The sequence below is a fragment of the Pan paniscus genome, chromosome 5, assembly GCF_029289425.2.
Source record: "Pan paniscus chromosome 5, NHGRI_mPanPan1-v2.0_pri, whole genome shotgun sequence".
In the NCBI taxonomy this organism is placed as follows: Eukaryota; Metazoa; Chordata; class Mammalia; order Primates; family Hominidae; genus Pan; species Pan paniscus.
Window position 1 is genome coordinate 32075524 of NC_073254.2, and position 25054 is coordinate 32100577.

Genomic DNA, 25054 nt, shown 5'->3' on the forward strand with positions numbered 1-25054 from the left:
TCACTCTGTCGCCCACACTGGAGTGCAGTGGCACGATCTCTACTCACTGCAAGCTCCGCCTCCTGGGTTCATGCCATTCTCCTGCCTCAGCCTCCCGAGTAGCTCGAGTAGCTGGGACTACAGGTGCCCGCCACCATGCCCAGCTAATTTTTTGTATTTTTAATAGAGACAGGGTTTCACCATGTTAGCCAGGACGGTCTCGATCTCCTGACCTCATGATCCGCCAGCCTCGGCCTCCCCAAGTGCTGGGATTACAGGCGTGAGCAACCACGCTCAGCCCTATGAAATGATAGCCTCTTTTATGCTTTCAGTCCATGGTGCTTTTGATATCCCCCTGCTTGCAGTCTGCGGTGATTTTGCAGTGTGCTTGTTCTGTGGCCTGGTTTGAGAAGTGTGGTGTGTGAGGCTGGGCGTGGTGGCTCACGCCTGTAATCCCAGCACTTTAGGAGGCTGAGGCAGGCGGGTCACCTGAGGTCAGGCATTCGAGACCAGCCTGGCCAACATGGTGAAACCCCATCTCTACTAAAAATACAAAAATTCACCAGGTGTGGTGGCAGGCACCTATAATCCCAGCTACTCGGGAGGCTGGGGCAGAAGAATCACCTGCACTCAGGAAGCGGAGGTTGTGGTGAGCCAAGATCACGCCACTGCACTCCAGCCTGGGTGACAGAGTGAGGCTCTGTCTCAAAAAAAAAGGAAGTGTGGTGTGTGAGATGTTACCATCATTGTGTCTGGAAGATAGAGGAGGTAGTAACACTTGCCATGATAATTCAGGGATTGAGCACTCACTGGGTACAGATCGCAGTGATGAGTGCTGTGGACCATTCAGAGGGAGATTATAATAATGACATGTAGGCATCACTTTGTAGTTGCAAAGTTCACTTCATGGTCTCCTTTCACCTTCCCAAGAATCCTGAGGCATGTATTATTATTGGGTAGATAATACTTATGACATATTTCCAGAAGGCCCCTGAGCTTTAGGTCCCTACTTGTAACTGCCAACTGTAGGCACTTCAAATGCAGATCCTCTAACTCTGAACTCCTCTGACCTGGGCACCTCCACTCCCTATCTCTATTTTGATTGGCACCACCTTCCCTGAAGCAAAACATCTAAGATATCCTATCTTCTCCCTTTCCCTCCAAACCTCCAACCATTTAATCTTTTCTCAAATCTTGCCTAATCTAAACTTCCCTTAGATCTTCTTCAACCTGCTGTCACTTTATTCCCAACTCCCCTCCCAGCCCTGACTACCACCCCTTCTAACTACTCATCAGTCCCTTGTTTCTCATGCTCTGTTAGATAGCTCCTGGCGCATAATGAATGTTCCATCAATATTTACTCGTCATTCATGCTTCCATGCCTTTGCATATGGAGGCATAGGCGGTGGGATGCCTTTACTTATTTTTCTTCTTCTGAATACCATCCTCTCATCTTTGAGACTTAATTTGGTTCTTATCATAACTTTGGTAGCCTCTCTACTTCCCAGGGCTCAGTTGCATGTCTACCTTTCTTGAGCTGCCCGTCCCACATGCTCCCACCACATTCCTGCACACCTCTGTTACAGTAATTCTCAAAGTGTGGGTCCTTGTACTCTGAAGAGTGCTTCTTAAAAAGGCAGATTCCTGGGAATATCCAGAACTACTACATCAGTATTGCTGAGAGTGGGGCCCAGGAGCCTGCATTTAAGAAGCCTCACCTCTCCCCCAGTGATTCTTACGCAGACGAAAAAGAGTGATGAGAATCAATGTTTTATTCTCTCACCTGCCTTGGCCTGTACAACTAGTTCCAGGAGTGGGGAGTATGGCCACTTGGAGCAGTCTCTGGGTAGGTTTCACCACCACTTCTGACCGTTGGGAGATGAGAACAGCAAAGTTACTCAGATTTAATGTTTTTTTTTTTTTGAGACGGAGTCTCACTCTGTCGCACAGGCTGGAGTGCAGTGGCATGATCTCGGCTCACTGCAAGCTCTGCCTCCCAGGTTCACGCCATTTTCCTGCCTCAACCTCCCGAGTAGCTGGGACTACAGGTGACCGCCACCACACCTGGCCAACTTTTTTGTATTTTTTTAGTAGAGATGGGGTTTCACTGTGTTAGCCAGGATGGTCTTGATCTCCTGACCTCGTGATCCGCCCGCTTCAGCCTCCCAAAGTGCTGGGACTACAGGCGTGAGCCACCATGCCCGGCCAGATTTAATGGTTTTTAACTGTATCTTTACAAAGAGGCACAATGCTTTTTCATTTGTTTGTTTTTAAACCTTTTTTGAGTTATAATTTTATATGCCATAAAATTGACCCATTTTAAATGTCCTAACCTACTTTCTGTCTCTATAGATTAGCCTTTCCTGGATATTTATTATAAATGGAATCATACAATACACAGTCTTCTTGTCTGACTTTCATTTAGTGTAATGCTTTTGAAGTTCACTTGTTTTGTAGCATGTATCAGTATTTCACTTTTTTATGGCTGAATAATACTCCATTATAATACATATGCCATATTTTGCTTAGCCATTCACTGGTTAATGGACATTTGGATTGTTTCCATTTTTTGGCTGTTATGAACAGTGCTGCTATGACATTTGTGCACAAGTCTGTGTGTGAACATATATTTTTATTTCTCCTGAGTAAAATAGAGTGGAATGACTGGTTCATATGGCAAATATGTGCTTAACTTTTGAAGAAACTTCCAAACAGTTTAAACCAACTGTCCCATTTTCCATTTTCACCAGCAATGTCTGAGGGTTCCAATTCCTTCATATTCTCACCAGCACTTTGTATTATCTGTCTTTTAGGTTATAGCCATCCTAGTGTGTGTGAAGTGGTATCTGATTGGAGTCTTGATTTGCATTTTCCTAATGATTACTGATGTTGAGCCCTTTCACATGTGCTCTTGGCCATTTGCCTGTCTTCTCTGGGAAGATGTCTATTTAGATATTTTGCTGACTATTAAACTGGCATATTTGCCTTCTTACTGAGTGTAAAAGTTTTTTTATATATTCTGGATACAAGGGGAGTAATACATTTACTTGATGGAGGGAGAATGGTTCACGACCCCCCTGCCCAGTCTGTAGTGGCCTGGCCAGCAGGTTCTCCATGGCTCTTCTTTTCTCAGTGCCAGCGTGTGGCCCTTAGGGGACTCCTAGAAGCAGTTCTTTGAACTCTACCTCCTCCATGGTGTAAACAAGCGCAAAGGGGCAATGTGGGGACACAGAAATAGAAAGAGCTTCCTCAACTGCATAGGTGCTTAGAAAGGGCTATAGAGGGGCCTGGGGAATGAGCTCCTCTTCAGTGAAGGGTTTCTATCTCGTGTTTAGCTAAGCGAGCTTCCACTCCATGACAGGGGAGTAGCATATGGTTTATCCTGGCCCTGGTCAGCATTCAGAGTCCTTTATTTTATGGCTCTGCCTTACTCAGCCCCATCACCCCAAGTCAGTGCACAGAGCCAGGATTCGAGGTGTACTTAGCCTTCCCCATGGCCTCAGTTCTCACTGCCTCAGTAGCCCAGTTCCCTGTGGCCCAGTGCCATGGACAGCTGGCCAGCCCCCAGTGGCTGAACTGTCTACTCCTCAAGGAGATTGTGCCTTGAGGACGCAGTCTGTGTCTCATCCACCTGCGTAGCCCCAAGCCAGTACCGAACGTAGCTCAAAACACCTTTGCAGACAATTTTCTTAAGCCACTGAATGAGGAAGAAGGAATGAATTCGTATATTGGAAATAGGAAAACTGAGACTCAGACAGATTAAGTAGTCTGTCTACTAGAAGACTCAAGACCTCCAGAATCACGTGGGTTGTCAGTGAAGGGGCTGGGTCTCACATTAAGATTCTCTAATCCCCAGAGTTCTTTTTCCACTACACTAAGTTATGAGTCCCAGGCTTTTATCTTCAGACATTTCAACTTAGAGGACAAATGCTTAAACTACGAGGCAGATCAGAGATGGTTCTGAGGGGTGGTACCTCCAGAGTGGAGGGGGCAAATGGGATGGTGAGGTAATTGTACATGTGGTTTCGATGGAAATGTCAGGGAGTAAGTATTTCTAATTTCAACTTAGAGGAGGAATATTTATATATAAGGCAAATTAGGGATGGTTCTGAGGGGTGAAACCACCACAGTAGAGGGGGCAAATGGGATGGCGAGGAAATTGTATATGTGGTTTCGATAGTCGATGGAGATGTCAGGGAGTAAATACCTCTCCAGAGATTACTCTGATTTGTGAGACACTGCAAGATCTCTTGGAGGAGCTGGGATTTGAGGATTGAAAATTAACAGTGCTAGGAAGAACCTTAGAGGCAGCAGAATCATGGCATAGGAGAGGGATAGGGTAGGACATGTTTGGGACTTGGGGAGTTGTCCCTGTGGCATGTGGGTATCTCGGGAGCATGGGGAATTGTAGCTAGAGAGCTGGGGTGAGATCTTTCTGAAGGTCAAGCTGAAGCATTTTTCTCCTGCAGTGAGACCTGATTAGAGGCCCTAGAGGAGTCAGTTGGCTAACCAGGATCTCATACATGTTTTCTCCAGTTTCATGAAACATTGAGAGTGTTCTTTTTCTTATATAACTTTCTGGTCTCAGCTATTCTGATTACACCATCTCAAAAATCAGAGACTCTTGAAACATCTTTGCAATAAAAAGAAAATGGTGCTTTTTGTTTGCTGTTTGGCGAGAAGCTGGCTCCAGAAATGCTCTATAGGAGAGTAAGCAAAAGATACGAAGGCGGGCACCTTGGCAACGTGAATGTATCTCTTAGTTAAACAGCTTCCTGGCTTGACTGAGCAGGGTTTGCTTTCAGCCCCCTCACACTACAGTAGGGCAGGAAATGTTTTTTAATCAGCCTTAGTTTTCTAGATATGAGCATTGTGCCTAGTAGACAGTGGGAACTGACTGACTGAGTGAATGAAACAAACATATTCAATGAGCCAGTTAAAAAATGAATGAATGAATACTGTGATGGTTTGTTTCTCCTATACATACCATTACCCAATTAGTAATAGTGAATCACAGGGTTACTTCTCCCAGTGCTTGGTAGTTTCCTGGGAAATAAAAGAAAGTCACTGATACGGTTACTGTAAAGAGAATTTAACAATTGGCCAGACGCAGTGGCTCACGTCTGTAATCCCAGCACTTTGGGAGACCGAGGCAGGTGGATCACATGAGGTCAGGAGCTCGAGACCACCCTGGCCAACATGGCGAAACCCTGTCTCTGCTAAAAATACAAACATTAGCCTGGCATGGTGGTGGGCGCCTGTAATTCCAGCTACTTGGGAGGCTGAGGCAGGAGAATCACTTGAACCCAGGAGGCGGAGATTGCAGTGAGCCAAGATTGTGCCATTGCACTCCAGCTTGGGTGACAGAGTGAGACTCTGTCTCAAAAAAAAAAAAAAGAGTTTAACAATCTAGGACAGTCTGATTTGATGGTAGTTTACCAAATATTTTAAATTTTGATGGACTTACAGAGAAATTAGTCCATTGTAACTTTATTTTTTGCAGAGAGTTCACATATAAACCAGTTGCCCAGCCTCACTATGAGAAAAGGTTTGAAAGTCTCCAGTTTCCTGTCACTTCAAGTCTATTTCCTTTTTTTTTCTTTATTTCTTCTTAGAAAAACACTTAAAAAAATGGGATACATGTGCAGAACGTGCAGGTTCCTTACATAGGTATACTTGTGTCATGGTAGTTTGCTGCACCTATTGACCCGTCCTCCAAGTTCCTCCCCTCAGTCCCCATCCCCCAATAGGCCCTGGTGTGTGTTGTTCCTCTCTTTGTGTCCATGTGTTCTCAATGTTCAACCCCTACCTATGAGTGAGAACATGGGGTATTTGGTTTTCTGTTCCTGTGTTAGTTTGCTGAGGATGATGGCTTCTAGTTTCTTCCATGTCCCTGCAAAGGACATGATCTCATTCCTTTTTACGTCTGCATAGTATTCCATGGTGTATATGTACCACATTTTCTTTATCCGGTCTATCATTGATGGGCATTTGGGTTGGTTCCATGTCTTTGTTATTGTAAATAGTGCTGCAATAAACATATGTATGCATGTGTCTTTATAGCAGAATGATTTATAATCCTTTGGGTCTATACCCAGTAATGGGATTGCTGGGTCAAATGGTATTTCTGGTTCTAGATCCTTGAGGAATCGCCACACTGTCTTCCGCAGTGGTTGAACTAATTTACCTTCCCACCAACAGCGTAAAAGTGTTCCTGTTTCTCCACAGCCTCACCAGCATCTATTGTTTCCTGACTTTTTAATAATCATCATTCTGACTAGCATGAGATGGTATCTCATTGTAGTTTTGATTTGCTTTTCTCTGATGATCAGTGATGTTGAGCTTTTTTCTTATGTTTCTTGGCCACGTAAATGTCTTCTTTTGAGAAAAGTCTATTTCCTATTTAATCTTAGATTCATGATCTTCAGAAGCCCTTGGATCTGGGTCTCTCTTGCAGAATTGGAAGAGAAACACTCACTACCATTATTTCTGTATTTTTGGCCTAGTGAGGAGAACTTTCAGCTAGCAATCAGGAAACCTGAAAGACCCACCTCTTTTATTAACATGAAAATGTTATCCAAGTAGCATTATCTCTTACTTGTTTTGTGAACTTGTTGTGAGGAATTTACAAAACCCTTTAGACAATGTGGAGTTTTAACACAATTTGAAATCCTGAAGAAAAAGGAGCCATGGAAGAGACCCAAAGGCTTACATTAGAGGCAGCAAGTGTGCTCTTTCAAGTCATGGGAGGGAGCCACTGTGGTTCCAAGTAGGAAAAACTAATCTAGCATCTTCTTTTAAATGAAAATTTCTCCTATGAAAATCTGGCTTTCAGCCTGATCTGGGATGGTGCCAGTGAGTGGGCAGGCAAAGAAAAGGCAGTGAGTGGTAGCTAATTAATTAGTCAATCAAAAAGTATTTATAGTTCTCTAGGTATAGGGCACCATGCTGGACTCAGTGGGAGATGCAAAGAAGAGTAAGACCCAACCTCAGCCCCTGAAAAGCTTGCAGCCGGTCTCCTTGGGAGGCGAGGTGTACAGGTGCTGACAGGAAAGAAAGCACAAGGCAGGTTTTTAATTGGGCAGTATGTCTTACAGATGCAAAATAGGTAATCCAGGCACATAGGTTGTTATTCTAGGCTTATCACCATTTACATTGTGCCATGGAGTGTCAATGTTCAGAGCATCTGTGAAAGCTGCTTTTATAACTGGTTAGAGTGAGCTAGTTAAGGGCTTAACACACCCTTCACCAATGAGCATAAGATGGGTTGGGTGAAGAAAATATGAGGCATGAAGGAGTGCTGCTAGTTTCCAAAAATGACCCCAAAGAGATTGGGCCTTCATCCTTTGCTGTTTAGAAGCAAAAGAGTCATTGTAAAAATGTTCGGAGGGAAAATATGTGTAAATATGTTCAGAGGGAAAAATAACGAATTACATACCACAATTTTCATTTTATGGTAACCGCACATACACGTAGACTTGAGAAAACTCTTTTAAACATGTTGGAGGAATAAGTACATGGACAGAGGAAAATGAAATGTTGGGGACAAAAATAAGGCTATACTGACCTGAAGTTTTCTGTTAGTCATTTCCATTGACCAGATCTTCTAGATGACTGCTTGACATTTCAAATATAACTATTCCCACTGACAGCAAAATGAGATGGGATGACTTAATAGCTGCAGCTAACGTTCATTATGACCATGTTCCAGACTTTCTCTACCTTTGTACTTAATGGCAACCCTGTGTATAGTATACCTCCTGGCTCAGATGCAAATAGTCATAACTGTGTTAACACTGGATATCGATCACAGAAAAACTGTGATATAACACTATTGGGAGGACAAGACAAAAGGCAATATGCATGCAGGTGGTAGTGGGGACTGGGCAAGCAAAAAGTAAACCCGTGTATTTTTGGTGGCAACTCAGTAGATAATGCCCCAAACTGAAGAAAACCAAATAATACACAGAGATAGAGTCATGTTATTTAGACATAAGGGGGAAGGGGGGGTGTGATTATCAAAGAAACAGTTAAAATTATTGAAAATGGTTAGCACTTATGACACAGAATGGAAGAGGGTAGAACTATTGATTCTTTAAATTATGTGCATGTCTAGCTTTGATAAAAATAAAAATTAGCCTGGATGCCATGGCTCATGTCTATAATCCCTTTATTTTGGGAAACTGAGATGGGAGAATTGCTTGAGCCCAAGAGTTCAAGACCAGCTTGGACAACATACAGAGACACTGTCCCTGCAAAAAATGAATTTAAAAAATTAACCAGATGTAGTGGCATGCACTGTAATCCTAGTTACTAGGGAGGATCTTTGGTGGGAGGGTCCCTTGAGACCAGGAGGTGGAGGCTGCAGTGAGCTGTGATTGTGCCACTGCACTCCAGCCTGAGAAACAGTGAGACTCTGTCTCAAAACAAAAAACAAACAACCTTGAAAAGTGAGGGGAAAATTCAGATAAGAAAAAAAAAATGACCCAAAAGGAGGATGGGTGCCCTTCTCATTATAATGAAACTCAAAAGAGAATACAAAAAAATTAATTCAAAACAAGGAATTAACATTAATCTCAAGTACAGTTTTTTAAAACTGATTTTTTTTTTTTCTTTCTGAGACAGGGTCTCATTTTTTCACTCAGGCTGGAGTGCAGTGGGGTGAACACGGCTCACTGCAGCCTCGACCTCCCAGGCTCAAGAGATCCTCCTGCCTCAGTCCTCCAAATAGCTGGGACTGTAGGCGTGTGCCACCACACCCAGCTAATTTTTCCATTTTATGTAGAGATGGGTTTCGCTGTGTTGCCCAGGCTGGTCTAGAACTCTTGGGATCCAGCGATCCACCCGCCTCTGCCTCCCAAAGTGCTAGGATTACAGGCGTGAGCCACTGGCCCCGGCTCCTAAAACAAATTGTGAAAAGGAGAAAGTTGTGCGATGTTATGTTCCTTCCTCTTTTTTCCCCACACACACTCACACTCTGGTCAGGTGTTTGTGTATATCCTTTGACCTTTCCTTGCCATCGGCTTCTACTGAAATAGGATGACTAGAGAAGATCTGGGGAGCCAAGTTTGAGCTGTGTCATCTAACCCAGTCTCTTCATTCTCCAGCTGTGAATCTGGCTTCTCTTTGTTCTTCACTGGGTTCTTAGAATATCTTCTTTCCTGCCATCTTGCTGTATCCCCCTGTTCTGCTGGCCTCCTGAACCAAATTCCTTGGTCTATCCCCCTGGCTCTGACTCATTCCTTACCCTGACCTTGCTGTCTGTATTTGCTTTGACTACCCTATGAGTTTCCTCAACCTAATTCTTAATTCCTGGCTGCCACCTCCTTGTCAAAACTTGGCTAAATCCACTTTGGAATGCTAAGGCGGATGGGACTGCCTGGAAAGAATTTGGAGAATCTGCAGCTCTGCTCTTTACTCATTCTTGAGAGCCAGGCTAGTGGCTGAGGGTATATCGGGAGACAGACAGGGAGAGAGAAAGAGAGAGTTTGGAGAGAAGGCGGCATGATCATCCGATCATCTTGGGCCCCATCAGTCTCCTTGGGAATGCTAACATGTCTCCTGGTATAGTCTTTCTTTTATTTATTCTTCAGTTTATCTTAGAAACTGTTCTGAAAGTTTTAAACCCAGAGACATCTCTCCAACTTCCTTGCATGAGCTGTATTTTGACCGCTTTAGGGGCTGTGGCAGGATTTCAGTCTTGCTCGTGGTGATTTTACATGGAGTGACATCTGAGTCGCTTTTCGACTGCATTCCACACCAATCTGTCCAGCCCTGCAGTTTGTGGGCTGACTCCTGTTGTCTTTCAACATACGGAGCACTATGAGATAGTGCGAGTTTGGGTCTTGTCAGGGAGTCTGATTAAGCCACAGTCAGAGACGGCAGTCCTAAGTGTGAAATGTAACAGGCCTTCTCAAGACAGCTTCATCTGTGAGCTGCTGGAGGTGGCTGGTGCCGTTCTGTTGGGAATAGGGGCTTGCTAACAAAGCAAACATTTTTTTTTTCTATCGCAGGCTAGGTCTATGGTGGTAACATTTGGCAAGTTGAGTAACAGGGAACATAGATAACTGTGAACAGATGGGAAACTATTAAAAGATTTGAGGGGCTTTCATCATTTCTCAAATGGCCTTCACCCACCTACAGGATACCCAGCTCCCTTGCAAGAGGATTACGTAAAGGATTCAATTACATTTCTCTTTCCTTTTTTTTTTCCTTCAATTGCGATGGAAGCACAAGCTCTGACGTGAAGAGGAAAAGAATAGATGAGAAATTTCTAATTTTGAATCCCCTTAGGATTAGATGCTGATTTCAGCTGTGCAGAGAACACTGCCCCATATTTTGCAAGAGTAACTGCTGCCAGTTTCAGGAGAGATGACTTTCCAAAATAGACAGTAAACTCCGCCCTCCATAGCTGATGACCATCTGACATTCAGACAGAATTACAGAGCTATACAAGTTTTGATAAGTATAACCTTGCTTTTGAAAAACGGCAGTGGCACGTCATCACTGTGTTTAAGCTCAAAACTGATGGACTACAAAACACATAAGAGAAATAAATGTATTGCCTGGTCCCCAGCAGAAGCATAAAATATTTATCCATCTGAGAGCAATTACATTTATTTACCCCTGCTTTAGGACAGCAGTGTCTCTGATTCAGAAGCATGCTGTTCCTCTTTTGCTCAGAGTGATGCTTGGAAGGTTCTTAAGAGGGAGAAGAATTCCAGGCACTGATTAAGAGGAGGCTTGTTGTCGTCTCTTAAGGAGCAGCAGCCTGATTTTGCCAAAAGCAACCATAAGTTGATATGGCCGGCGTTAAGGTGGCTATAAGCTAGATCTCAGGAACCTGAACAAATTAGATTGGGTTTCATTCCTCAGAGGTTGCCTTAAAGACATATAAATTCTAGGGCCAATAATCTTAATATAAGTTTATAATTTTAGTCGGTACTTACCCTATGCACATTCATTTAATTTTCTGTTTGGAAGCAGGAAGCATGGATACCCTGCCCCCTCGCCATTTTTTTTTTTTTTCTAGACGGAGTCTTGCTCTGTCACCCAGGCTGGAGTGCAGTGGCGTGATCTCAGCTCACTGCAACCTCCACCTCCTGGGTTCAAGCAATTCTCCTGCCTCAGTCTCCCAAGTAGTTAGGATTACAGGTGCCCGCCACCATGCCTGGCTAACTTTTTTATTTTTATTATTTTATTTTATTTATTTATTTTTGAGACAGAGTCTCACTCTGTCGCCAGGCTGGAGTGCAGTGGCACAATCTCGGCTCACTGCAACCTCCGCCTCCCGGGCTCAAGTGATTCTACTGCTTCAGCCTCCCGAGTAGCTGGGATTACAGGCGTGTGCCACCAAGCACAGCTAATTTTTGTACTTTTAGTAGAGACGGGGTTTCACCATGTAGGCCAGGCTGGTCTCGAACTCCTGACTTCGTGATCCGCCTGCCTCAGCCTCCCAAAGTGCTAGGATTACAGGCGTGAGCCACCGCACCCGGTCACCCTGCCCCATTTTTATCCCCAGTCCTCTAATCAGCTTTAGTCCCTATTTATCCCAGCCAAGAGTACTGGGTAACTGAAGATCCCTGTCTCTACAAACCACCCCACCTAAGACTAAATTTTGCTTAAACATAACCAGCAGCCTTACAAAAGGAAAATAACCATTTGTCATATTTTAAATTAAAACCCTACATTCAGAATAATTATAATTTAAAATAATTCAGCAGCAGAAACACCAAAACAAACCAATCAGTAATAAGTGGAAAACAATTAGCTCTTAGAGGTGATGGCCTCTTTGCCTGCTAAATGATGCTCAGATTCATAAACTCAGTTCTCCTGGGCAGGGCTGTTTGGTTTTATGTAATTGAGTAAACAAGGATTATCGGTAGGTTTAGTATCCCCTGGAGAATTATACTTTAACAGAAGGAATTATTGGAAATAGTGAAAATATGCTCCCACCATTAGCAGAAGAAGAGCTGGCAATATTAATTTTTCCATATATGTTTTGTGGGCTTTTAAAAAGTTAAGTGCTGTACATAGATTGTGTCATATAACAAGGAAGCATCCACACAGGCACTTGGAAGCAGTATAAAGGGAGTGAATATTTGTGTATTACCTATTGGGCTTGTAATAATCACTAATGGAATAGAAAATAAGCTCAATATAATGCCAATTTTTTTTTGTTCCAAGTTTTAGATTCTTTTGAATTTCACGTATTTTTCTGATATTTAGAAATACTCTGTAGGTAAATAAAAGACGCATGCACACACATTTATAGCAGCACAATTCGCAATAGCAAAGATACGGAACCAAAGTTAAGTCTCCATCAACCAATGAATGGATAAAGAAAATGTGGTATATATGAACTATGAAATACTAATCAGTCAAAGAAAGGAACAAAATAATGTCTTTTACACTAACTTGGATGGAGCTGGAGGCCATGTTATTCTAAGTGAAGTAGCTCAGGAATGGAAAACCAAATATCATATGTTCCTCACTTATAAGTGGGAGCTAAGCTATGAGGATGCAAAGGCATAAGAATGATATAACGGACTTTGGGGACTTGGGGAAAGGTGGGAGGGGGATGAGGGACAAAAGACTACACATTGGGTACAGTGTACACTGCTCAGATGATGGGTGCATCCAAACCTCAGAAATCACCACTAAAGAACTTATCCATGTAATCAAAAACCACTTGTACCCACCCCCAAAACTACTGAGATTAAAAAGCAACAATAATACATACAATTTCATGGTTAAAAAAATAAAAATAAAGCCATCCCCAGTGATTGTGTCTTCCTCCTCGCTGTTGTTGAGACTGATGGTGTTGGTTTACTCATCCTCCCTGATGCTCACGCAGCCTCCATTTGTGCCTGTGCTTTTCTAGAATGGCCAACATGCAGGGACTGGTGGAAAGACTGGAACGAGCTGTCAGCCGCCTGGAGTCGCTGTCTGCAGAGTCCCACAGGCCCCCTGGGAACTGCGGGGAAGTCAATGGTGTCATTGCAGGTAGGGTCACAAACTGTTGTCATTCCTGGTCTTCTTGTGGGTTACTTCATTTTGTTTCCATAATTTCACTCTCAAGGAACATTTCTATTATCCTTCAGCTTCCCTACTCCTTCCATTGTATGTGACCATAACATTAACCAGAGGCAAGCAATCCCTGAAAAAGAGAAAGGAAGAAAACCTTTCAACCCACAATCCACAACAATTATCAGTATCTGTGCCTTTTAGAGACAGGGTCTCGCTCTATCACCCAGGCTGGAGTGCAGTGGTGCAATCATAGCTCACAGTGACCTCAAACTCCTGGGCTCAAGGCATCTCCCTGCCTCGGCCTCCCGAAGTGCTGGGATTACAGGTGTGAGCCACTGTGCCCAGCCTCAGTGCCTCTTAAGAGCATATTCATCTTTCTTTCATTTAGTGTTCATACTGCTGTCCCGCACTCAATGACTAAATATATTATCTACATAATTATCAAAAAAGACACTAATGTTCTTGATTAGAATGTAAATTGGAAGGAATTATCATTCTGTAGATTTTCATTTTAAAAAGAACAAATCACTAAATTTAGGAACTAAAGTTTTGAAGGAAGCTGGTCTTATGCGAAGGCAAATATGACTTTGATGTAACATAACTACGTCACGGTGTTTTACCTTTGCCTATTCCTAACCAACTATGCTTTTTTTTTTTTTTTTGAGTTGGAGTCTCACTCTGTTGCCCAGGCTGGAGTGCAGTGATACGATCTGGGCTCACTACAACCTCTGCTTCCCAGATTCAAGTGATTCTCCTGCCTCAGCCTACCGGGTAGCTGGGACTACAGGCGCCTGCCACCATGCCCAGCTAATTTTTTGTATTTTTAATAGAGACGGGGTTTCACCATGTTAGCCAAGATGGTCTCAATCTCCTGACCTCGTGATCCGCCTGCCTCGTCCTCCCGAAGTGCTGGGATTATAGGCGTGAACCACCATACCTGGCCAACCAAATATGCTTTTAAAACTATATCCTAATACCATACTGTAAAACATTTTTTAATTATATCATCAAAAATAAAAAGTTGGCTACTTTCCAAAAAGGGTACCACATATGGCAAGCTCTCCAAGTTATCTACAATAATTTTTCCAATTCCTTCTTGACTAAGGGACAAATAAAAATTACAAATAATTTACTTAATAATTTTTTTAACAAATAAAAATAAAGGACAACCAATTAAATTTGAATTTCAGATAAAGAACACTTTTTTGGGGGGTATAAGGATGTCCCAAATACTGCATGGGCTATAGTGCGTGTTATGCACCTACAGCAAACATTTATTCATTGCTTCTCTGAAATTCAAATTGAACCAGGCAATCTGCATTTAATATGGCAACTCTGTTCTTGTCACATGGGCACTTCCTCCTTATCTGACCCATACTGAATCCTGTCAGGTTTTTTTGGGCTGAGAAAAGCCGTGGGGAAGAAGGGACTTCAGAAAAAGCTTTCACCAGGAAAGACCTACATTGGTGCTTCTAGAATTTCAGGCGAATTTGGACCTGTGCCTGTATTACATACCATGGGACAAAAATTACTGTGTGAGCACAAATGTGCTGGCTGGTTTATTTCCCCCCTGAACATAATGAAAATCAAAATGCTTTGAATGAATTGAAAGGGGGTGTTGTTTTAAGGAAGGCTGCCAGGAGCCTGTAAGTTTTTTTCCGCACCAACTGAGACACATCTATGATTTCATTTTAAGCCTCTTTTTGTTAACTGTATACAGTTGGTATATGATTCAATAAACCTTATTTGTAAGAAAATATTTTCACCCTCTCTTCAGTAACTTTGTTTCATTATACTGTTGGCATCAGATGATTAAAGACATTTCTCTAAACTACTGACCACAAATGTGAAGCCTGTGAATACACAAAACAAAGTTAAAATCTAACTACCGGGAGACTATATAGTATTATTGAGTAAAGAAAAAAAAATCTCAATAATTTGAACCTCACTTACTCAAAGAGGTACTAGACTGAACTTGGTACATTGTAAAAAAAAGATTTTTTCTAGGAAAATTAATAGGCTAAGTAGAATTAGAGGGTATGTAATTAAATTATTTAAGTGTTTAAACAAATATTTTCTCATATAACAAATCGTTCCAAACCAGTTTATTAAAGCAAAGCTCTTCTAAAACAACTTAGCCCGTAATTTACTATCCTACTTGAAATGAAGTAGGATAATTAGTAAATTGTCTGAATGATATCCATCCTTAAAACATTTTACTAATCCTGAACACCATTTCCATTTCTTCTTAATTAGTAAGTTTTGACAATTTTATAAATTCTATTTTTAACAAATCCGCAGAACAACCTTTTACCTTACATGTAAACATCATTACGACAATGTTATAACAAAAGTTATTTTTTTTTTTATTTTAAAAGAAACTTAAAAATGTTTAAAATCGGGATGGGCGCAGTGGCTCACGCCTGTAATCCAGCACTTTGGGAGGCCGCGGCGAGCCGATCACGAGGTCAGGAGATCAAGACCATCCTGGCTAACACGGTGAAACTCCGTCTCTACTAAAAATGAAAAAAATTAGCCGAGCGTGGTGGCGGGCGCCTGTAGTCCCAGCTACTCGGGAGGCTGAGGCAGGAAAAGGGCGTGAACCTGGGAGGCGGAGCTTGCAGTGAGCCGAGATCGCGCCACTGCACTCCAGCCTGGGCGACACAGAGCAAGACTCCGTCTCAAAAAAAAAAAAGAAACTTTTAGAAGGAACATAATCCCTTACAAATGCATAATAGGCATAGATCAAAGGACCACTCTATTATGATACTGGTATTATGATGTGCTTTAGAAGGTGAGTGTTTTTTTTCTCTGGTGATAATCAGTTAAGTTGCGCTCAACAGTTGAAGAAGTATTTTTGCGTTTTTATAATGCGACAAACACTGTGCTAGGTGCAAGAAAATTGAAGATGAATTATACACAGTCCTAATGCTCCAGAATCTTTGGTCTCAATGTATTACTATTCATGGCCCCAAATTCTTTGATTAAGGGATGCTCAAAGGATGCAGTTTGGAGAGAAAGACAGGTCTGCCCGCAGGAGGTGTGAACAGAGCTGAACGATGAAAGGAAATTGGAAAATATTCCCTTTTATCATTGTACCTTCTGCTATGTAGAGGACTCTGTCACTTTTCTGAAACTTTCTCCCACTTTAAATACTCAGCAGAGATCCCCCCTTGGGCCTCTTCCATAGCAACAAACAGGTTTATCTGTCTCCAAACGGATCCATAAGGAGCCTTTGGTCTTGTGTCCTTTTTATGTTCCAGAAGTTGTTATATACTGTGCTGTGAACTTTAAGATAACTCAGCTTCAACGTCTAGCTTCAACATCCTGCTCGGAAGTTAGAACACACCTGCAGAGAGTGCAAATAACTTGTTTCCATCATCTTTTGGGCCTGTGGAAATGGGTAATTGGGAAAAAGAGAAAAAGAAAGACACTCTCCTAATAGTTTTGTGAGCATGGAGAAAAGGAATCTTAGGTTTTGGTTAGAGTTTCCATAGTTTCTCAGTATTGTATTTCTCAATATTAGGGACATGAAATCAGGGACTTAGATTTTTTTTCTGCTAATTAAAAGGCAGGGAAGCAAATGCAGAGCACACCTGTTGGGCAGTTGCCACTTGAGCTTTGCCAGTAATTTGGCAGCTCTGAACCCAACAGGTATGGGCTCAGCAGTCAATTTCATTCCCACTATGGTTGTCCCCCCACCCCCTGGGGAGTGAAGAAGGAAGAAAATGAGTGAAATCAGCTCTTTTCCTCCTTGCCTAGAGTTCATTATTACCTTCTGATTGTCCTGGGTAATCTTGGTAACTGTTTGTAAGGTCATTATAGCACCTGAGCAGGTGGCTATGGAAGAAGGGCCACTGGCTTTGGATGAATCGGCTGGGTTCAGGTTTTGGATCTGCCTTTTGTTTGGTCTGTAACTCTGGCCCTGTCAGGTGCTGTGTTTGCAGCCATTTCCTCATCTGTGATGGTGCTACCTACCTCCCTGGGTCCGGAGGGAATGAAACGAAATTATGTAGCGTCTTTACTCAGGAGGATGAAAAATAGGAAAACAGTGTTTTCCTGAGCTGTTGAGAAATGTTTAATAAACACTGATGGAGATCCGGGCGTGGTGGCTCACGCCTGTAATCCCAGTACTTTGGGAGGCCAAGGTGGGCCGATCACTTGAGCCCAGGAGTTGGAAACTAGCCTGACCAATATGGTGAGACCCTGTCTCTACAAAAACTACAAAAATTAACAGAGCACGGTGGCACGCATCTATGGTCTCAGCTACTTGGGAGGCTGAGGCTGGAGAATCACTTGAACCTGGGAGGAGGAGGTTGCAGTGAGCCAAGATCACGCCACTGCACTCCAGCCTGGGTGACAGTGAGACCCTGTCTCAAAAGAAAAAAAAACCAAAAAAACAACCCAGACACATTGATTGAGTGAAGGAATGACTTAGCAAATGAATTGGTGAGAATGAAATTGATGATATTAAACTTCCATATTGCCTATGGCAAGACAGTCCCAGGTTTTCTTTTTCTTTTTTTTCTTGAGATGGAGTCTTGCTCTGTCACTCAGGCTGGAGTGCAGTGGCGCGATCTCGACTCACTGAGATCACCTCCACCTCCCAGTTTCAAGAGATTCTCCTGCCTCAGCCTCCCAAGTAGCTGGGATTAAAGATGCCTACCACCATGCCTGGCTAATTTTTGTATTTTTAGTAGAGACGGGTTTCACCATGTTGTCCAGGCTGGTCTTAAACTCCTGACCTCAGGTGATCTGCCTGCCTCGGACTCCCAAAGTGCTGGGATTACAGGTGTGAGCCACCGTGCCCGGCTAGTCCCAGGTTTTCATTCAACGGCCAGGGAATAACAAACTGCTCCTTTCCCCAAGGTGTGGCACCCTCCGTGGAAGCCTTTGACAAGCTGATGGACAGTATGGTGGCCGAGTTTTTAAAGAACAGTAGGATCCTTGCTGGGGACGTGGAGACCCATGTAAGTACTTTCCTCCCCTGTTCTCAGTAGAGAGTTTAAACTTACCAGCCCAGCCTCTGACAACTCTAACAGCCTGAGGAGATCTTTATTTATTTATTTATTTTTTACTCTGGCTAGGCAGATGGTGGCTAAAACATTCATTTACCCATTTATTCATTTAATTGTGCCTGCAAGGCCTATGGATAGAGTATTGTCCAGCACTGTTCTGGAAGCTAGGAGCATGGGGATGAACAAGATAGGCTACATCCTGTTCTCACAGAACTTCCACTTTAGTCTGGGAAACAGATGATATATACAAATATACAAATGAATTCAGGTAGTTTTAAGTACGAAAAGAATAAGAAAGCAGAGTCATGATTTAGAGTGCTGGAAACAGGGCTATTGCTTGAGATAGGAAGGTGTATCTGAGGTGACACTGAGCAGAGATCTGATGGAGAGAGGTAGTGAGCTGTGGAGTGATGTGGGGAAGAGAGTTCCAGGCAGAGGGAACAGCAAGAGCGAAGGCTCAGAGCAAGCTTGGTGTGTTCCCAGCAGAGCAGAAGGCCTGGGAAAAGATAAGGGAGAGGGGTAACAAGGGCTCAGAGTACAACATGCTCTTCTAGTCACAGTGAGGGACTTGGCTCTCCTTCCCACTGTGATGGGAAGCCACCCGGGGTCACCGGGCAGAGGACTCAGGGCGATTTGATTTATGCTTTTAAAAAGTTCCCCTGGCTGAGCTGACTCAGTCACCAGCCACCCTTCTTCTTTCTGTAAAATGCGGCCTGAGGATATCACCTCATATCCATTGGGATGGCTACTATCCAAAGAACAGGAATTAACAAGTACTGGTTAGGATGGGGAGAAACTGGAGCCTCTACGCACTGTTGGTGGGAATGTAAAATGATGCAGGCACTGTGGAAAACAGTGTGTTGGCTCCTCAAAAAAAAAAAAAAAAAAAATAGAACTACTGTAGATCCAACAATTTCACTTCTATGTATATCCCCCAAATTTAAAAGCAGCATCTCCAAGAGACACCCATGTTCATAGCAGCATTATTCACAATAGCCACGAGGTGGAAGCAACCCAAGTGTGCATTGGCAGATACACTAAATGTGGTCTGTACATACAATGGAATATTATTCAGCCTTGAAAAGGAAGGAAATGCTATTACATGCTGTAGTATGGATGAACCTTGAGGACATTATGCTAAGTGAAATAAGCCAGACACAAAAAGACAAATACTGTATGATTCCATTTATTGGCAGTACCTAGGGTGGTCAAATTTGTGGAGACAAAGTAGAATGGTGTTTGCCAGAGGCTGGAGGGAGGAGAGAATAGGAAATTGTTCAATGAGTACAGAGTTTCAGTTTTCCAAGATTAAGAAGTTCTGGAGATTGTACAACTATGTGAATATACTTAACACTATTAAGCTGTACACTGAAAATGGTTAAGATGGTAAATTTTATGTTAAGTATATCTTACTATAATTTTGAACAAAGTAGCCTGAGGAAAAGCAAAAACACAGAATTTGGTAATCTCTGGATTGGAAGAGAACTTTAAAGTTACCTAAGCTAGCCTGCCGTTTTAGGCACTTTTCATATTTTAAAAAATATTAGCATCATCTCCGGGGTTAGTCATTGTTTGCATTCGTTTAGTGAAAATCGAATGTGATAGCCAAACCAATTAAAAACATGAAAAGAAATGTATCACTGGGTTCTTCTTTTTCTTTGGCCTTTGTTTCTCACTAAGGATTGAATTCCAAATCCATCTACCTATAGATTTCTCAGCAATGACAGAATCCTGGCAAAACCATTTTCAGTATAGATTCACAGAAAATCTGATTCTTGAATAAAGTTGTGGTTTGGGGCTTTTAAAAAAAGTATAAAGGGATTCTCTTTTTGCTCCCCTCCCAATTAGACATCATATGCAACACCCAACACCAGTCTCCCAGGGGATCCAGTGACTCCGGTTATGCCAGAGGCTCCAAGACTGTAATTAAATAGGTGCTTATCTCATCACATTGCAATGTATTTGTTTGCCACATCTAAGAAAAACAAAGATACTTCTCCATTTCTGTTGAAGTACCCCTTGGTGAAAGAGACAAGCCTTGATATATACGAGTTCTGGAAAAACCTGGGCACTAAGAAGCATGCGCATCAAATGTATCCCACAGCACTATTGTTACTACTCTAGTTTTTTTTTTTCCTCAGTGTTTTTGTTTACAAGAAACCTTGTATGCAGCAAGAGAGTGGCTGAGCCTCTTGTATTCTGAGGCGTGATAACTCCTGAACGCTAACACACACAAAGGAATATTATCTGCAATACACTGAAAAAGATGCTTGAGTGATTGATGAACATTTTCTGTCTTGAACACTATGACAGTAATCATTGTATCATTATGGTTACTATTCATTAATGCCAACATTAGGCTTCTGAGGTACACAGTACATTATAACTCATTAGGAGTATCTCAAAAATTCTAGATAGAAGCTTTTTACAAGAGAATAATGAGACCTATAAATAAGTATATTTAACTTTGCATTTTTTAAAAGAGTAAGATTTGTATGCTGTCTTCAAATTGCACACTAAACAGTCCCTTTAAGTTCTTTTTAGAACAGAGTGAGTTATAAAGTGTAGCTTGGTTAATATTAAGTTTTTCATCTCTTCGTTCATCAGGCTGTAAACAGGATGACTCAGATGAAGGAATATTCTCAGTAATGAATATGTAATGCTTAAGAAAATTTATGTTCTCCCTAGTTTTTAAAAAATAGAGGAAAGGAAGGAAAAGAATAGAAGAGGGAAGGAAGAAAGGCAAGCAAGAAAGAGAGAAAGAAAGAAACACTTGTCATCTGAAAGTTTAGACTCCAGCTGTACAACACAAAGAAAAGTACAGGCAGCTATAGTCCATCTGCCCATGACGTTAATACTTTGAACATGCCGTTTATTTTTTCTCTCGCTTATAGAACCATGTGTCATTGGCATTAAGCTTGCAGCTGTTGCCTCTCACATCAGCCAGAAGTGGGGGTTGAACTTTATTCCAAGAACACACCTGTTGCCTAGGAAAAAAGCCCTCACATACCTGATTGTACAGGATGGAAATTTGAGAGTGACACAAATGTGCATCATGTTAAATCCTGTGCCTGTGCTTGAAAGTCGTTTGACAGATACCAGTAAGGAATAGGGGCAGCCAAGCTATGATTTAACGTCTGTCTCGATGTGTTGGCTGCTGGTTGGGCTTAATTTACTGAACACTCAATAGCCTATTGACAAAACAGACCACAAAAAAGGGGAACTAATAGCTACAATTAGGAATCTCTGCTGAACTGAAGAGCATAACAGGTTTAGAAAAGATTAGAACTTGTAAAGCCTTCTTGTGTGCAGCCTAAACCAAAGGGCTTATTTAAACTATTCTTCAACCCAAGAAACTTGACACAGCTTGCACCCCTTTTAAAAAAGAATAGATAATTTTATGCGTAATTGCATACGTGCATGATTTTATAATAGATATTGGGTAAATAGAGTTCTCAATGTCAAAGAAGCAGATCCTCTAGAAACTGGGCCTATATAATACCTAGCCCTTGGTTGGACATCATTTATCCATAAATAGATTTATGTGACTTTGGGTTTTTTTTTTTTTTTTTTGAGACAGAGTCTTGCTCTGTTGCCCAGGCTTGAGTGCAGTGGCGTGATCTCAGCTCACTGCAACCTCCACCTCCCGGGTTCAAGCGATTCTCCTGTCTCAGCCTCCTGAGTACCTGGGATTACAGCCGCACGCCACTACGTCTGGCTAATTTTTGTATTTTTCGTAGAGACGGGGTTTTACCATGTTGGCCAGGCTGGTCTTGAACTCCTGACCTCGTGATCCACCCGCCTCAGCCTCCCAAAGTGCTGGGATTATAGGCGTGAGCCACTGCACCCGGCCATTAGGGGTTATTTTTTAACAAAGTTATCCTATTGTTAGGATTCATGGCGGAACTGATCTCAGGTCTATTTCTAATTGATGTGACAAATAGGAAGCAACTGCAAATCATAGCTTTTCCTAACCCAAGTCTTTTTTGGAGATTTCTAGAACTTACATTTTAAATGTTTGTAGGAATCTGGAATCTTTATTTCCTGTTCTTGATTGAAATGGACTTTAAAAACTGCTGTTACCACATGCTCTCACTAATAAGTGGGAGCTAAACATTGAGAACATGTGGTCACAAAGAAGGCGACAGTAGACAGTGGGCCAACTGGAGGATGGAGGGCAGAAGAAGGGTGAGGATCAGAAAGTACCTGTCAGGTGCTATGCTTATCACCTGGGCAATGAAATAATCTGTACACCAAACCTCCGCGACACAAAATTTACCTACATAACAAACCTGTATGTGTACCCCTGAACCTAAACTAGAAGTTTAAAAAAAGATAGCATTAAAAAAATAATTTTTATTAATTATTTAAAATGAAAGAACCACAATTTGAACAAAAGGGCAATAAATTTCAACTAAACGTAACACACATAAAGCATACTATGATTAAATCACATGCTGTATAATGTTCTGTCCTTGAGTTCCTTGACTTCTATAAAGGATGAACATGATCAGAAAGTTATTACAGCCTCACTTTTGATGGGTCATAGTCACTATGCTAGATATTCCTAGTCTTTACCATTTATTTAAATCATCTACAAAATAGCTTGCTCACTTTGTGTCACGCTGTTCAGTTAATGAGTTCAAAGAGTGGCAAAATGAGAAGTCTCTCTTCCTCTGACTCACACTGGCAGATTGTATTAATATTTGGATTTAGAGTGGCCCTGCTTTTGACAGCATGACCTTGAGCTAGTCCCTTCATCTGCTCCTTAACGAGGCAGGATGACATAATTTCTCAGGGCCTCTGTCTCTCAATAGCCCATGCACCTGACTCATCAGTTCTCTCAGCCTGAAAGCATGAGGGAGCTATTCGGTTTCCAAATGAAGAGCTTGCAATAGGGTGGCCTCATCACCATTATAAAGAGCATCTTCAGCCATGCCAGGGAAGATGCCCTGAGAAACAAGCAGAAGGAACCATGTCAGAAAAAGGATACACAGAGCACTAAAGACAAAACATCTTTCCACTCTCCTGTGGTATAGACGAACATCAGGCTCCTTCATCTAAAAGGACCCGGAGGCCTCTACCAGTCTGTGCTTTCTGGTCCTACGAGTTGTCACATCTTCCTTTACATGAATCTTATCTCTGAAACATATAATAACCTTATCTCTGGAATAAATAATACAGAATATCTGCATGTTTATTTTACGGATGGTATCTTGTATTCTTTCAATTCTTTTGATTCTTGAAAATATTTATGGGTCATCTGTACTCATTTTAAAAGTGACCATTTACACGTTTGGTGCTTTAGAATCTGTGTCTATCCAGGATCCCCATCCCAAAAAATCTTATCAGAAGCACCACTGTGGGGCTGACTCAGCAAACCAGCCCATTCCATGTCATTCTCCTCACCTCCCCACTCTGCCTTCAGCCAACTTGCTCTTCCCATGAACTTCCAGTTTCCTGTTCACTGTTTTAATTTGAACATGAATTTTTATTACTACTAGATGTGGAATATCTTGACAATTGCAAGCCCGAAGAATCTGTATGTCTTTCAGTTTCACCAAATGGCAGAGATCCAAAAAATGACTTGCATCAAGAATTCTGCCTCTAGGTTTCATCCAGGCTTTAAATGGGGCATCTTCTTTCTTACTGGCTTAGCCATTAATGATAGCCAGAATTTTTAGAGAAGGAAGCATTTAAAAGTCATCTATTCCAGTTGTCCACCCATCCACCCCCTTGCTTGCTTGCTTGTTTTCTTCTTTTTCTTGCTTCTTTTTTCCCTTCCTTTCTTCTCCCTCTTTTCTTTCTTTTCCTTTCTTTCCATTTATTTGCATCCTTCTTTCCTTCCCTACTTCCTTCTCTCCTTTTGTTTTTTCCCTCTTTTTTGTTCCTCCCTCCCTTCCGTCTCTCTTTGCTTTTATTTTCTTTTACTTCCTTCCTTCCCTTCTTTTTCCTCCGTCCCTCCCTCCCTCTCTCCCCCCTCCCTCCCTCTCTCCCTTCCATCCGTCCATCTATCTGTCTTTCTATCTTCTACAGAGAAGGAAACTGCAAATTAGAGAGGCTAGGTGATGTGCGTGGTGTGTGAAAGATCTCAGCAATGCAGTAGCAGAGCCAGGAATCTAGTCTCCAGAGTCTCTGTCTGTCACCTTGGCAGGCGCCTACTTTAACCTGAAGTAGGGTGGCCTCATCACCATTGTAAAAAGCATCTTCAGCCATGCCAGGGAAAACGCCATGAGAAGCAAACAGAAGGAACCATGTCAGAAAAAGGATTTACAGAACACTGAAGATAAAACATCTTCTCTTCTTGCTCTCTCCCTGTGGTATAGACAAACATCTGACTCCTTCATCTAAAAGGACTGTAGGCCTCCACGTGTCTGTGCTTTCAGGTCCTACAAGTTGTCGTGCCAGCTGTGTCTCCCACCACACTTATGGTGATTGGCTGACTGGTGAGAAGCAAGACCGCACTGACCTGCCTCCTTCCTCACTCCCTCTTTCTAGAAGAGGAGGATAGGTCTCCATGACCAGGCTTAGGCCCAGGGCAGAGGAGAGGGTGGAAGGCTACTGTGCCTCTTAGTGACCAGGAGAATGCTGCCTCCAGGCCTGAACTCTGTCCCTCTAGGTCTTCATTTCTGCGCCTTTGCACTGGCGTGGGCTCGGCCTGATCATTACTATGCTGTTGGCACCAAATTTGCAGAATTCAGAAAAGTCACATAGATCAGCCTCTGTTACCATGTCTTCCCAAGAACGTGGAGAAGTTTTATTCTCAGCGCAGAACACATAGTTTGCTACCAAACATGCTTTGATTCACAGCCCATCTCCTGCTAAATCTCAGGCCTTCATTGGACATCCCTGTGACTCCTTTTTTACTTAAAGTTTGTTTCTAGAGCATACGATCCTCATCTATCTCACTGAACATCCTAATTTCACAAACACACTTAGAGCTTTGGGGACTGGCCAGTAAGAAACTGGACTTGGAATCAAAACCGGACTTCTAAGGGCCACGAGGCCTGACCAACCACAGGATTGCC

At 42.4% G+C, this 25054-nt stretch overlaps 1 protein-coding gene across 3 annotated transcripts in view; it reads left to right on the plus strand.

Annotated features, from left to right (window-relative positions):
* The window catches only part of CAP2 (cyclase associated actin cytoskeleton regulatory protein 2), a 163065-nt gene that overhangs the window by 15529 nt on the left and 122482 nt on the right, over positions 1-25054 (plus strand). For all 3 annotated transcript variants that reach the window (XM_008976774.5, XM_034961507.4, XM_034961506.4), the window contains exons 2-3: positions 12863-12984; positions 17878-17978. In XM_008976774.5, coding sequence (XP_008975022.1) covers positions 12864-12984; positions 17878-17978 — 222 coding nt within the window. In that variant the 5' untranslated portion in view covers position 12863. The remainder of the gene's footprint in view (positions 1-12862; positions 12985-17877; positions 17979-25054) is intronic.